At 43.6% G+C, this 16,087-nt stretch overlaps 1 protein-coding gene across 3 annotated transcripts in view; it reads left to right on the forward strand.

Moving 5' to 3' along the window:
* Positions 1 to 16,087, forward strand: part of KCNN2 (potassium calcium-activated channel subfamily N member 2) — a 393,097-nt gene that overhangs the window by 248,456 nt on the left and 128,554 nt on the right. Inside the window, exons 4-6 of one of the 3 annotated variants that reach the window (XM_045838087.1) lie at positions 792 to 996; positions 1,822 to 3,110; positions 3,782 to 3,877. In XM_045838087.1, the coding sequence (XP_045694043.1) occupies positions 975 to 996; positions 1,822 to 3,110; positions 3,782 to 3,877 (1,407 nt within the window). In that variant the 5' untranslated portion in view covers positions 792 to 974. Of the gene's footprint in view, positions 1 to 748; positions 997 to 1,821; positions 3,111 to 3,781; positions 3,878 to 16,087 lie in introns of those variants that run through there. The other 2 variants (XM_045838088.1, XM_045838089.1) reach the window with 2 other exon arrangements.

Here is a 16,087-nt window from a genome sequence, read left to right on the forward strand (position 1 = left end):
TCAGTATTCGTATCAAGTGGAGGACTATGGAACTAAAAGCAAACCTCTCCCTTTTTCTTCTGGATGTGTTTACTTGAATGTTAGAAAAAGTTAAAATGGTTTAGCCCACGTCCTAAACTAAATTTTTCACTCCATGGCATTGAAAACATACCCATGCTCCCCTGGAGCCCGGACTGGTAAGCAACTTCAGGGCAGCTGCCGAGTAGAATATCAGGAAATTGGATCCAGCTGAGAATTCCAATTACCTAATGAGGAGGGTGATCTGCTTTCACTCTAATTTCTTGGTGTATCTAATTCATTATAATAATCTCTAGAATAAAAATCGTGCTTTAAAATCACGATAAAAAATGGAAACAAATATTCAACTGGCCAATCTCTTTCCTTTTGGGGGAGGGGAGAATTTCAAGTTACAAAGGCAATAAACACTAAAGATGGAGCAGTAACAAAGAATCCTCGAAAGGGTCCGCTACTGCTTTGAACTGTTCCGTCACTTAAGAGAAGCACATGTCACAGGAGATTTGTGAAACACAAAATGCAATTTTTATTGGTTTGTTGGGGAGTAAAATAATTAGTATACCTAATTCTTGCAAAAATCCAACTCTATCCTCGGGTAGCTGTTATTCTGCCCGACTGATCACTATTAGTAATTTCGCAGCCTGGCTATGACTACTGGTGTGAATCAGCTGGTGCCAGGCCCCTCTCCCACCCGCCGCCGCAGTCAGGGTTTGGCAAAGAAGATGCTCAGTGTTTGTGCTTCTGTGACCTGACTTTGCTTTGTGTCTGCGTTGCAGGTGGGGAGGAGAAACAGGAACCAAGGAGGAGAATCTGGCGCCCAGCGATCCTAGAGCAACCCCCAGACCCTCCAGCAAGCTGCCTCTCCAAGGCCGGAGAAACCCACAGACCTACTCACTGAGGCAGTCGGAGGGCCTGAGCGCGGGAGCCTGGGACCCGGCGGCCGGGGGCGCCAGCCCCTCATGTTTCGAAGAAAGCGAAAATGTGAGCGAGCCGTAGCGGGGAAAGCCCTCCGCCCCCGCCAGGGGGACCCAGGAAGCCCGCGAGGGCTCCTCCCGCAGTCGGCGGGGATCCCCTTCTCCAGCCCCGCCCCCATCCTCCCCCGGCCCGAGTGCCTAAGCAGTTAACCCTACCCGCTCCACAGTGCATTAGGGACAAAACTCTGCGCAACCAATCCCGACTCCAGGGTGCTGGAGCGCAGTGGTCGGGGTAGATCGATGGGTACAACCCGGTCTGATTTTAAGGCCAAACCTAAGCTCAGGCCCCAGAGTTCTCCCCAAGCCCGGCTGCACTCATGTAGCCTGTCGCCAAACTTATTCTTTCCAAAGCGGGTTCCCCACAGTTATTTGGCTGTCAGTCGACAGCCTACTCTCTGCAGGACAATTAAGTAGAGGTGGCTGTAGGGTGAGGGGACTGCTGTTCCACTGCCCTTTGAGGAGTGCATAGCGGTGGGGTAGCTCGGGTTCCGCACTGTCCCTGAGCCTGCCCCATTGCTGGGTTGTCCATTGTGCTGCAGTACCCGCGCAGGTGATTAGAGTGCACATCCAACAATAGTTAGGTGGGCGGTGGCCCAGGAAGGAGGGACATCCCTTTCTTTCCTCCTGCCCCTGCAACCTGGCTGCACTGGTTGGGGGCTCCCTGTCCTTAGTGGCGCTCACAGGCGCTCCCGGTCAGCAGGTGGAACCCCTGCCCTCACCTAGTTCTGTGCACCCTTGGGTTTTCATCCTGCAGATACCCCTCCCTATCTTTCTTTCTCTCACATACACTCCCCTAAGCCGCACGCTGCAAACTCAGTCTTGGTCCCCGCAGGTGATGTCATGCCCATTGTTTTGGTGAGCCCAACCAATCGGACTCGCCGCCTGGATTCTACCGGAGCCGGCATGGGCCCTTCCTCGCACCAGCAGCAGGAGTCCCCGCTCCCGACCATAACGCATTGCGCAGGGTGCACCACCGCCTGGACTCCCTGCAGCTTTAACAGCCCTGACATGGAAACCTCATTGCAGTTCCAGCGCGGCTTCTTCTCAGAGCAGCAGCCGCCACCGCGCTCCTCACACCTGCATTGCCAGCAGCAGCAACAGAGCCAGGACAAGCCGTGCCCGCCCTTCGCGCCCCTCCCGCACTCACATCACCATCCGCACCTCGCGCACCAGCAGCCGGGCAGCGGTGGCAGCAGCCCATGCCTCCGGTGCAACAGCTGCGCCTCCTCCGGTGCCCCCGTGGCGGGGGCGGGGGCTGGGGATAACCTGTCCCTGCTGCTCCGCACCTCATCGCCCGGCGGCGCCTTCCGGACCCGCACCTCCTCGCCACTGTCAGGCTCATCGTGCTGCTGCTGCTGCTCGTCGCGCCGGGGCAGCCAGCTCAATGTGAGCGAGCTGACTCCGTCCAGCCATGCCAGTGCGCTCCGGCAGCAGTACGCGCAGCAGCCGGCGTCCGCCTCCCAGTACCACCAGTGCCACAGCCTGCAGCCCGCCGCCAGCCCCACGGGCAGCCTCGGCAGCCTGGGCTCCGGGCCCCCGCTCTCGCACCACCACCACCACCCTCCGCACCCAGCGCACCACCAGCACCACCAGCCCCAGGCACGCCGTGAGAGCAACCCCTTCACCGAAATAGCCATGAGCAGCTGCAGGTACAACGGGGGCGTCATGCGGCCGCTGAGCAACTTGAGCTCGTCCCGCCGGAACCTGCACGAGATGGACTCAGAGGCACAACCCCTCCAGCCACCCGTGTCCTTAGGAGGAGGTGGCGGTGGGTCGTCCCCGTCTGCAGCTGCCGCCGCTGCCGCCGCTTCATCCTCAGCTCCGGAGATCGTGGTGTCAAAGCCGGAGCACAACAACTCCAATAACCTGGCGCTCTATGGAGCCGGCGGTGGCGGGAGCACGGGAGGCGGTGGCGGTGGTGGCAGCGGCAGCGGGCACGGCAGCAGCAGTGGCACTAAGTCTAGCAAAAAGAAGAACCAGAACATCGGCTACAAGCTGGGCCACCGGCGCGCCCTGTTTGAGAAGCGCAAGCGTCTCAGCGACTACGCGCTCATCTTCGGCATGTTCGGTATCGTGGTTATGGTCATCGAGACCGAGCTGTCGTGGGGCGCGTACGACAAGGTAGGCGCTCGACCCTCTGCTCGCTAGTCCAAGGCTGCAGAGTGGGATGTTGGGTGGTTGAGATTGGCACTGGCGAGAACTTCCTGCCTGCCAGTTGCGAGCTTTCCCGGGACAATCAGAGGTGCCCGCTGGGACAGCAAGCATGGCTCAGATGGACACGCTTAGTCCTTGAGGCAACTCCAGAGAGCAAGCCTTTCCACGCGCGCACAAAGTTCTGGAGGCAGTGATTGCCCAGCGCGTTTGGGTAGATTAACTAAATGGTTCCAGGAATCGGTGGGGAAGGCACTCTAATCCTTTTCTGGCGCTGGGAATGAAGCCCCTTTCAACCTGGAGCGCTTAAACTGAGGAATAACTAACTTCTTTCCGGTTTCCAGAGCTAGTAGCTGCGCTTGGGTCTGCGATGGCGAGATCCTGCTGCCTGGCTGCCTGGTCACCGGCCTTCCCCTCTCTCCTCTCCTGTCTTGCCTTGAGGACAAGTGATCTGACAGATCACAGAGCCAAGACAGCCCCTCACCCCTCGCCCCCCACCCCTACCCGCCCCCAACCCTGGCTGGGAGTTCAGGCCCACTTGCTAGGGGACTGACTGACCCTCCCACCCTCCTAACCCCTCAGGGCCTAGGTGGTTAAAAGTGCTTCTTTCTTAAAAGTGCTTCTGTCTGACTGTGTTGCAGGCGTCGCTGTATTCCTTAGCTCTGAAATGCCTTATCAGTCTCTCCACGATCATTCTGCTGGGTCTGATCATCGTGTACCACGCCAGGGAAATACAGGTAACTTAGCTTCTTCTGTTTATGAATGACCCAGTCATGCCACCAGCCTGGAGAAGCTCAAAGCAGCAGAGCTGTTTTCCAAGCCCTCGTGTCCTTGCTTGAGGTTACAGAAGATACATGCTGTGTTCTTACAGTAGCACATGGCCTGTTTTTTAAAGAAGTTAAAAACAAAATAGTGCAGCATGTAAACACTCAGTCATTTCTGGGATGTACTGACTACACCCTTCAGATGTCCCCCTATCTTTCAGGTAGATCCACTCTGCACTTGCTTCCCATAATGCCAGTTATGTACTAGCCTTATAACCTGTAGGGTAAACGTGTATTCTAGTTTGATACCACTTCTTCCTAATGGGTGCCTCATTATAGAAGATTGTGTCCTTCTGTACCATTTTCTATAATGTAGTTTAGGGAGGAAAATAGGCTGGTGATATTCCTAGCTAATGTATATAAATAAGACATGACAAAAGCTCTAACCCTTTCTACATCCCCCAACATTAAAAAATAATTGTTATAAGTTTTGAATACAAGTTCTGTATATATGGTGTTTGGTAGATTCTTAGCTACAAACATTGCATCATTTTTTTAAAAAATGTCATTCAAGAGCGAAGGCTACTGCCCTTGTGAGAGGTCTTGCTAGGAAAATGTTCTAAATGCAGCCAGGAGCTCTATTGTTGGATTTGGCTGCTAATGATGATTTTGAAATCCTCTGTACAAAATTCATGGGTCATATTTTGAGCTGTTTACTTTGCTGTAGCCTTCAGTCAAAGGAATATTAAGTTTTGTGAAATAAAATAGCTAGGGTTTTCAAATATTAAGCATGATCGGGGTTTTCCAGTGTAGAATTTACACCTAATATGTATTTTCTGATATTTTTGGAACAGTTGATAGACATTTAGGTAGAACTATTAAACCCTTAAATTTAACCTGCTTTCCATTAAGAGTGGTAATCTGAAGCATTTATAGAACTTGCCATTTAAGGAACTTAGCATTAATTATATATTAAATTAATATTAAGTTAGTAATTAGCAAACATGTACTAAATACAGAAGAAGCCAATTTTAGCTGTTGCCCAAACAAAATAAAAATGACATGAATCCCAATGAGGAGAGAGAAATTAATTCATCTTGCTTTCAAATTTGCAAAAACTTTGAAAAGTGTGATTTTGAGGGAATGAGGTTGGAGAATTAGAAAGAGAATATTTGGAGGTAAGTAATAAAACTGCACTGGGAAAACCAGACATAACACACATTTGAACTATTTAAAATTTAATAATTTACATACATCTGCCTTTAATTAGGTACTAACTAATGATAATGGACCTTTGAGAGATTGAAACATTTTAAAGTGATACTAAAATGTAACTAAAATATTAGGAGTGTATCTTTTCATTTTGACTTGAAGAGTGGACAGAGCTGGAAGGAACAAGATAGGTCTAAAGATGTTTGACGCACTTTACAGATGAGGAACATGACATCAGAAGAGGTGCGCAGTTCGCTGGATCCTGCAGCCAGACAGTGCAGAGCGTGACCAGGCCCCATCCTCTTAGCCTGAGTCCAGATGCGTCCTGCTGTGCTCTGCTACTGCTGGCCATCAGCCTTGCCACGTGCACATTTATTTGTGGTTTCTTTCTAAGTCCAAAGGTTTGATAGATGAATAGTGTTTAACTTAAAATGTTAATATAAAATGTTATTGAGGTATGGTAAAAGGTCAAGTAACTATCTTTGCCTGGAGACCAGAGTGGTTTTACTTAATTACTTAATCGACTCTGGAAAGAGACTGCTGTTTGTTTTGTTTTCTTTTTTTCTTTTATCATCAGCTTTCGTATTATCCCATTTCTTCTGAAAAGCACACAGCTATACAAGCATACATGAGGAAGGATATTTGACGGTATAAACATCAAAACTTCCTAAAAACACTGACTTTTTAGGAATGGTTGAGATATTTTTGGAAATAATTTACAGGAGTCCGAGAGGAGCTGCCAAATGTTAATCGCATGTTGTAAAAATATGTGAAACCACATTAGAACTCTTAGAAAATTACAGAAGTAATAAAATATAGGAAATTATATTTTTATGGATTATGTCAGAGCTGAAAGAATTCCCCTCACTGGCTAATTTGGAGGGCAGTCTCCGTTACACAATGCGTGGATGGGTCCACTGGTGTGCACGTGGCATGGGTTAGAACGTGAGGCTGCAGATAAGCATAGCAAACAAACCTCTCTTCTGTGGGGCGATATAAACATTACAGAATGTTAGATTTTTTAAATTGGGTTTATTTTATATGACACATGGTTTCTGTTCAACAAATCATACTTCATATAATTTTTAAATGCATGCTTGGGTAATATTTAGTTGTTTTGAATGTAGATTTTATGCTCAGTATTTTATCTAGAGCAGTGATTGTCAACCTTTTTCATCTATCTCATGGCACAGAGACACTAATCGCTAAACTTCTGTAGCACACCAAAAAATATATTTTTTCTAATATGACAAAAGAATAGGTATTACTCTGATTTAGTTACACTGCACACTATAGTTGTGTTGGCTGTTGTCATTTTTTAGTTTGACCATTTAAGGAAAAAGGGGTCAGTGCTCCTGACCAAACAGCCAGGCATTGCATGTTTTTAAATTTCTTGTGGCACACCCGTTGAAAATCTTTGATCTAGAGGGATTTCCTCTCAAGCTGAAGCTCTATAAATTCTCACCAGAAGTGCTTTTTAAAACAATATAAAATGGGAGAAGACTACGTGAATGTAGAGACCCTGAGCTAGAAGTGAAGGACCAGAAAAAAAAATAGGAATGTTATCATTTATTTTTGGAAATAAAGTATTTTTAAAATGGATTATTCTATTACAGTTGCCCCAATTTCTTTTTTTTTCCCTTTTGAGGATGTTCTGATTGGTGCAGAGAAGAGTCAGAGGTACTGCTGAAATACTTCACTCTGAAGCTAATCAGACTCAAGTGCACAGGCTTATTGTTTTACTTGTGATGTCACTGCTATAAGTGCATTTCTTTCATAAGTCTTCAGCAAATAGGTAACCTCAGTTTACTAGTAAGAATTCCCAATATATTGATTAGCTCTGAGTCAAGGAACCAAATGCAGGGCTTACCTTGCCATCGTGACCATGTCCTTGTGTGTAGCATGTAGTCTAAAGCAACATTTTTTTTCTTCTTAGCATATCAGTGTGATGACTAGATAGCACGAGCTGGCTAGTGTGGGTTTCTGGTACATGGCATGATCTCCCACTGCATTCAGGAAAAGTAAGCATTACAGCCAGTTCTGGCTCTGTATACCAGAACTGACTAAGGAAGCATCGGGAGGCCCTGATGTTTCCAAAGAGAACCTTGGAAAGCAAGTCACTGTGACCTTCGGTAAAATGTTTATACACGCTCTGGCAAAATAAGATGGTCAGGTGAGTCATGGACAGAAGTGTGTGAATTAATACAGTGTCACGGGGGAGGCTTTGAAAGAGCAGAGTTCAGTACGTTTCAGTTTGGTGTCGTTTTTCAGTACCACAGACAGCTCAGTGCACCAGGCTATAGCTGGTTCATTTAACTAATTACTTTCACACCCCTCCAAACAAAAATGAAATCACTGTTATTTTTTGTCAGAATGCTTATATAAAATCAGGTTTAGTGGGCAAAGTTGTTCAGCTCAGAGACTTTTTCAAATAGACATTTGGCCTTACTTTGTATATTCATTAATAAAGTCCCCCCAAATAAATGATGTATAAATAAAACAACCTAGGTAAATGCCTGTGTATTACAACCTTCTGACAAAGGAAAAGCACCATAAATGGGATTTCTTTTATACAACTTGGAAAATTAGTTAATATCACTTGATACTAACTAATTAGTCTCCCTACCCCAAGACTTGGGTCAAATAATAAGGGGGGAAAACAGGCATGATTTCCTGTGACTCTTCCTTTTTTCTCCCCCACCCCCACCCACCCCATGGGGCCGGAAGTATTTCTTTGATGGAATAAGTACAAAACAGTTCACATAGTCTTTAAGATTTTCAACATGAAAAAATGTATGGATTTCACTTTATCTTTTCATCTTTAACATACTCTGATTTCTCCTGGGGAAGCAGTTTTAGTTGAAAGAGTTGTTTACTGCTCTGAGCAAGGCAAACAGAAGAGACGCTAGTTGGGAAAGAAAGCCCCTTGCAGTCGGATCTTTCTCATTCTTGTAGGGTTTAAAAGAATGGCAGGCACTGTGCTTTAAAGTTGAAAGCATTTTTCTCAGATTGTGTTTTTTGCATAATGAATAGCACTAGAGGAAACACTGATTTTCCTTCTCTCTTGCAGTGGAATAACTCTACTCATTCCCTTTCAGGGTAGATTTTCAGAAATGAATAATGCAGATCTAAACCTGGAAGAACAGAGATTAAAATTTCTCTTCGCTCATGCATCTAGGCCACACAAAGGAGGATAAAGTCAGTGAGTGCAGGGGCCTCAGCAACCTCCGGAGGTGCCTGGCCTGGTTCCGGAAGGTTGGCCAAGCACCCACTTAATAGGTGTCCTGGCTTACCTTGTGGTGGCTGCCAAAGGATGCTCTCTTCCCACTTCAGAGAGCGAGTGGATGCATCCAGACCATGCAGAATATACAGCATGTAGTCATTATCCTTATTAATGAAAAATAATACATACACATGATAAAAATAAATAGTACAGAAGAGTTTAAAATACTTGGGATAGCCACATTCTATATAATCTCAGTCCTGTTTCTCAACCACTTTTTAAAAGTAGTTTCATAACCACCTTAAGTTTTTCCTGTTTGCTTCCAGAATTTTCAAGAATGAACACTTAGATGTGTTGAGATACACACATGCTTTTATTTCACAATATTACTTGGAGGTTTTCCTCATCAGCATGTAGAGATCTGTCTCATTCTTTTGTGGCAGCAGCATTTTATCCCATTTTGTAGATGTACTGTGATTTACTGATAGGCTTTTTGAGTTTCCTACGTGTTTGCTGTTATAAGCGATGCTAAAAACAAATGCTTTCGTAGACTTATTTTAATCTAATTAGAGTATATACATATGTTAAATATCCATTAGTCAGATTGCTGAATCAAAGGGTGTTTGTGTTCTAAGTGGAAAAGTTTGGTCCACCAGCCCTTCAGAAAGGTTCTCAGTTCACATTCCCTGCCCCCCACACATATTCCTCCACAGCATGGTTAACACTGGGTATATAAAAAGGAATTTTAAATATCCTTGGCTTTTAAAGTCTAAAATGTTTACTATCTTCCTGAAAAATTTTTTGGAGACAAACTATTTAAGGGCAAAGTTCATAGTCTCATAGGTGTATTTGCAACATTTTATAATATCTAATGATTTATAGTATCTAATGGTGTGTTGTCTAATCCGATAAATTGAATGATCACTGTAAAGTTACCATCAGAAGCAAATATTTGCTACATTTAAAAAATTTTTTACTTTAAAAAATTTGGAGCAGGTTGATGTAGAAGAAGGAAACTAAAGAAGTATTCAGAAGGAATGATCTTGGAGTGGCCCTTGGGTCTCTGCTGGTCTGTGAGGCAGATAGAAGGACAGGCGCCTGTGAGACTCCGAAGGACAGAGGTGGAAAACGTGCCTGCAGTGCTTTGTGGAGTGGCGGTCAGCTCCACCACTGGGTCTAGGTTGCCAGCAACTTCTACATCCCTTGTAATGAGACTCTCGGTCCCTTTGAATTTGTGTATACACTGTCGTAGCGAAATCACTCAGGACTAATTTTCTCCGCCTGCCTGTGTAAAGATCTCTGCATTATTAATGGGTGTGCCGCTAAATAAAACGATCCTGGTGTGTTTACAGAGCAGCATCACAAATGAATGAAGAGTGGAACTTTAGGTTTACCGCAAGTGGGTTTGCTCACTCTGCCAACTTGTTTCTGGGCCACATTTCATAGAGCTTGGAAAGAAGGGTACCATGGGCTGTCATTGCCCCAAACCACCTCTGGCCAGACACACAGAGGGAACCTGCACTGGTTTAACTTCAGGGGAGTTACTTTTGTTCAGGGAAGAAGGTTGTTTAATGGGGCCATTTTAGAGAGAACTTTTTGCTCATGAGGAAATAATATGATGTTTGCTACTTTAAAAGTATATTCTTAGCCTGAAATTCCCTAAGCATTCTATTTATAAAACTAGAAAGTTCACAGAAGGGACTTGATTTGTTACTGGCCCAGTCTCCCACCCAGCACAGGAACTCCCTTTCTGTCAGCCTCCATAGAAGTGCTCTCCCACTTTCTGCTTGAGCCCTCTACCCAGGAATGTCAGTCTGCCTGTACAACGCTGTCCCACTGCCAGGCAGCTCTTTAGGAAGATTTTCCTTAGGTTGGAGCAAAATCTAAAGAGTTTTTGAGCTCTGCAAATACAAACAAGGATAAGAAAGTAAAGTCCTTTCCCTCTTGCAACTGACGTTCCAAGCACATGGGGTTAAGGAGAGAAACAGAAATTAAACAAAATCCTTGGAAGTGGTGGCAAGTGCCAAGAAGGAGGTATAAAGGACTGAGAGAGGAAGTAATTCGGGTGCAAGGTTGATGATCAGAGAACTCTTTAAGGAAGTGACTTTTAAAATGAGACGTAAAGGAAAAGAAGTATCCAGTTTGGCAGAATCTGTGGGAACAACCTGTGCAACGGCCTGGAGACTGGGAGGAATTTGCTGCACCGAAACACACGAGAGCAAACCAGTGGGGCCCACCCTGGGAGAACGGTACTGGAAGGGGCAGGGGAGGACGCGGGGTTCTGATACTGAAAGGTCTCAGGGCATGGAAAGGATTTTTGGATTTGTTTTCAAAGTGCAGTGGGGAAGTCATTGAAACATTTGAAGTGTGGGATAAGCACGGTCCAGCTTAGGTATAAACAGACCCTTTGTTGATGTTCTGCAGGGATCGGTCTGGAGACCATTAGGGGGTCCTTGACAAGTCATGTCATAGTGAAAGAGGATGATCATCTGGCTTAGGTAGCAGCAGTGGAGATGAGGAGAAGTGGTCTGATTTGAGTTGTATATGGACTTCCTAGTACAGGGGTGTCAAACTCATTTTCACCAGGGGCCACAACAGCCTCACAGTCGTCTTCAAAGGGCCAAATGTAATTTGAGGACTGTATAAATGTAACTACTCCTTAATGGTAAAGGGAGAGCTCAGCACTGCTGCTGGGTAGAAACAAGGTGCCAGGTGGATAAAACAAGGCGGAGGGCCAGATTCAGCCCTCAGGCCTTGTGTTGCCACCTGTGTCCTAGTGGGTTGGTTGTGGCAAGTGAGGAGGGCGGGGGACTATGCAAAGATGATCCCCAGTGTTCTGGATGGAGCAAATCAGTGTATGGTGCCAGGAGGGGAACACTCAAATTGGAGGGCAGTATGTCGAATCAGAAATGTTTTGGCATAATACATTTAAAATGCTTCTGATTATACAAGAGAATCTCGATTTCGGAGGAAAGGTCTGTGGTAGAAATTTAAATTTGGGAGTTATCAGCATGGAGACTAAACCCACAGGAATGAATAGACTCGCTGAGCGAGAATAGAAAAATGAGAAGAAGGTGGACAGTCAATCAAGCTCTGACATCTAGAGGGTGAGTAAAGGAAGAACTAGGGAAAAGAGATAAGAGTGAACTGTCCCTGAGGTGGAGATGGGAGTGTTGGGAGGAGGCATGGTGCTGTGCAGAGAATGCCGCGACATCTCTGAGCATGGGGTAGAGAAGTGCCTTTGGAGTTCACAACTTGAAGGACATTGCTGACCTTGATGAGCCATTTTAGTCGAGTGGCAGAGAAAGAAGACAGATTGTAATTTCCAGGATAATAGGAAAAAATTTATTCCCCCTTTCACAGAATCACAGAGCAAACATTTAAACATTGGGTAAGTCCCTTTAAATATCCTCCTAGTTAAATAGTCCCAGTCTCTTTGAATATTCCTGATCAGATTTAGACTGTTCCTGGTCACATTATTCTGGGCTTAGTCTGTTTTGTCGAAATCCCTCTTTAAATAAGAAGGTCAGAAATGTACCCAATATTTTCAGAAAAAATATGCCAGTGCGGTTGTTGCCCCCCCCGCATCCTCAAACATGCTACCATGTCTTGTTTAAAGTGGTCATTGCTTCACAGGAACCGTTGCCAAGTAACACTTGTAAAGTTGTCATTAATGGAATGTTTGTTTCACATTTATTAACCTTGTTAAATAGCATTTTGGTTTCAGGCCAACATTTCATCCAGTCAGAATTATTTGAATCCTCATTTCAATGTTTATTTGACACTTTAGTTTTGAAAAATGTTATGTGTGGACTGGCTAGGTAACTGGCAAGACCCAAGTTTTCAAATTCGTGTTATATTCTGTTCCAGGAACATGGTCAGTATTGGTGTCTGCTGCCTCTGTTACCCGGTTTGCACACCTGCTATTGACACACTTAGCTCTTCTTCCTGGCTCACAGTAGCCATGAACTTGAGAAGTGGACCTGAAGAGCCCCTGCTGATGGTGTTTGTGAATCGCAGACTGAACTCAGCAGTAGGGCCTTTTTCTGTTGTTGCCGTCTGCCCGGCCTTGATACTTGGTGCAGCCTTTTAAGCAGTAACAGGTCTGGGAACCCTGACAGGCAGCCAGCCACATTTCTCATAAGGGCATCAGGAGGGCTCTCAGATCCTTCACCAAAACCCGTACATTTCCTGTGAACAGCAGTCTTACGATCTATTAATGATATCCAAGAAGGAAACAAAATTGATACAGTGTAGGCTTTACAACCAAATGCCTTTCTTCTTAAAAATTTTCTTTCTTCCTTAATTATAGATTTAATAGCTATTGAAATTAGAAAACTTACAAAACATAGAAAACATGAAAAAGAATATGTTAGTTTAATCTCACCACCCAGAGGTAATTATTGTTATAATGTATTTATATAAAATAGATGGTCATGGTATTTGATATGTATATATGAAATTTGTTCTTCTTTTCACATAGCATTCTATTAATTTCCCCATACTATTAAACATTCTTAGTAGCTTCCATTTTTCCCCATTGTATAGATAAAATCAATTTAATCCTTTTCCTTATTTTTGGGCCCTTAAGAAAAATTAGAAAGAACCTATTTAAAATTACTTTTACACTGAGTTCTATTCCAGGTAAACTTTTGTGGCATCTCTGATGATTTCCTAAAGATAAATTACCAAGCTAGAAATTATTGAGTTAAAGGATATTATTTAAGACAAATTGATAGTTTTTCAAATTGTCCTCCCAAAAGTTTCTATTATTCCTTTCATTTTTAAAGTACTTACAGGCCAGTTGGTTAAATAACTGGTGTGTGTGTGTGTGTAATTTTTTTTTTTTGGAATGTCTAGGTCCAATTTGCCGGTTAGTGTTTTGAGTACTTTGTAAATTTGGGAACTTGCTGCTTCTTAGTCTTCCCCACCTTTCTGTTTCTCCATGCTCTTGGTTTCTCCATATTGGGCAACCAGGTTTATAAAAGAATATCCTTTTTTAATAGTTAAAGTTTATGTAGAAAAAGCGTGAAAGCAGTTTGGGAAGATAACTTTGCCTCCAAGTGTTCCCAGTCCTTTTTATTATGGAAGCTGTAAACACTATAATTTCTGACATGTTTCTCCACAAACTTACCTGCTGAGCAGAGCAATCAGACTCTCCCTGGGGCACAGCCTTGTGGCTTTGTGCGCAGCCTCTGGAGCCAGTGTGTCTGGGCTCCTTCCATCTCTGCCACTAATTGGCTGTGTGACCTTGGGCAAGTTACTTAATCTTTCTGTACTTCAGTTGCCTTATCTAGGTATTAGGGAATATAGAGTACCCCTCTCATTGGCTTGCTGTAATGATTGAGAGCATGTGTGTGTGTGCGTGTGTGTATATACACACACATATAACATATACACACACTCAATGTGTATATATAAATGAAAGTTTATATATACATACATATATATATGCATAGTATATGTAATATACCTAGAGCACTGCCTGCATGTGGTGACAGCTATTTAGGTGTCACTGCCAGTTATTTTTAGGTGTTTTGGGATTTGTTGGGGTAGAAGGGGAGGACCTGGAGCCCAGCCTACCTAGGCTTTGGGAAATAGTGATATATATATATATATCATAGTGATATATATCACTATATTTTTTTACAAGTTTTATGAGAGGAAACAGGTAAAAAGTGGGCATTTAAACAATGTTTATTAGTTTATTTACACTTAATCTAGACCGTGTGTATGTGTGTGTTCATTTTTTAAAAAATAAACACTTTGATCTATATTAAGGATAGCCAATTTTTTTTAACTGAGTTCAGATTTGCCCTTAGGCAGGTTGGCTCCCTGGGGACATGAAAGTTCACTTTCTGTGTTAGGTTTCAGGTCTGTAAACTAGTGTGAAAGCACGACAAGGTCACGCCTCGCAGTTTTTACAGAGTAGCCATCTCCCCTGTAAACCTGCCGTGGGTGCGGCTTCATGCTGGCAGTAAGGCTTCGGGCACCCAGGTCACAGCAGACGGTATCTCCTCATCGCTAATTAGGGCCCTGGTGACTTAGAAGAGTTAAGCGAGGCACTCTGAAGTGTAAGCAAAGGGAATAATTTGGATAGTGGAAAATTCTGGTATTGAACCTCTGCTGAAAGGCCAAGAGGTAGTAAACAGCCAAAGACATATGTATAAAGGACTGTGACTGACAGCATTTTTGTCAGTATTCATTGTAGATCTGCAGGATATTTTAATAAAAAATCTTTTCTTTCTCTGGACTGGGTTTATGTCTGGTGAGAGTTTTGTTTCATCTTCCACTACCCACAACCATAGTGCTTGAAGTACAGGTCTGAAAGAATTGAGAAGAATTTTTATGTGCAAACATGACAAGTAATACCTCAAAATATTCTTGGTACAGTGATTGGATTTACTTTTTATAGAGATCTTGCCTGTTTTCTTTTGTTTCATTTCAAATAATCACTAGTTGACTCTGTACTAAGCCAGTCTCTATCTTTTTAACAATGTGGTGTTGTGTGAGTTTTAGACTTGGCTTTTGAGTTGGTAAAACACATTGGGACTCAGACATTGCAAACTTTGAGCTGAACCACGTAGACAGGTTCTGACAGCCAGCATTCCACATCAGTGGTTTGTCCTTTGCCCTCTCGGATACTCTGAGCACTTTTACCCGGTTGTGCACGAGCGCTCATCTGCAGTGGTGATCCAGCCGGTGTGAGGGGTGTGAGGACGGGGCTGTTTCCAAGTGATACATACGACTGTTGAGATTTGGACAGGCAGCCTTTGTCGTTTGGTCACTGAGGTAGTATTTCTATCACGAAGTTTTGGTCTTCCAAGGAAATTCTAGGCAGTATTTAGAGATTAGTTTTAACAGAACCATACTGAGTTTGGGGGAAGAAGTGTTAACCACTATAGTGTATTTGTTTTGGTGTTTCTCTTGATAGTGCTTTTTTGAGAATAGTATCTACTGTTATGAGGGTTAAAAAATACATGGGTACTACCTTTTTTAACTGCTTGATTTTTTTGTTGTTGAGTGGCTAAAAGAAATTATATCCTAATATTGGGCTTATGTTTAAGGTCATGGATTATTTAAAATACTGAACAATAATAATCAGACTGAATATTTATTAAAGTTGCATGCATAAATGATGTAAAAGTGATGGCTGCCCTGATTGGAGAGGCTCAGTGTTGGGTGTTGTCTTGCAAACTGAAGGGAACTACTAGTCCGATTCTGGTCAGAGCACATGCCTGGGTTGCAGGCCAGATCCCTGGTTGGGGGCCTGCGACAGGCAACCAATTGATGCTTCTCTCCCTCTCTTTCTTCCTCCCTCCACCTCTCTTTGAAAATAAATAAAAGTATTTTAAAAAACTGTGATGGCTGTGCAATTTATAACAGTCACCTCTTGTTTTTTTTTTAAGATATATCTGGTACTTCTAGACATATATGCAATCAAAGCTACTGACAGATATAGCATATATGGGTTTAGTTATGAAAATTTAAGACTGTCTTGAGTTTTGGAAACACGTCGTAGGTCATATTTATTTTGGTGAATCCTCCCACACTTAGAAAATATTTTTGTATCTGTCCTTGGAAGTGAGAATAGCTTAAGATATATTTATTTAGTTAAATATGTTATTAGTTTGATTTAGTTTGCTGCCTAAGTCTATGGGTAATACTGCAAATTTTCATGCTGTTTTTGAAGAATATTTAGAATAGGATTGTACCTTTTCCATTAGTCAAGAACCTCACTGTTTGTT

Source organism: Phyllostomus hastatus, unplaced genomic scaffold, assembly GCF_019186645.2.
Source record: "Phyllostomus hastatus isolate PE091 unplaced genomic scaffold, TTU_PhHast_1.1 phas_contig_254, whole genome shotgun sequence".
NCBI lineage: Eukaryota > Metazoa > Chordata > Mammalia > Chiroptera > Phyllostomidae > Phyllostomus > Phyllostomus hastatus.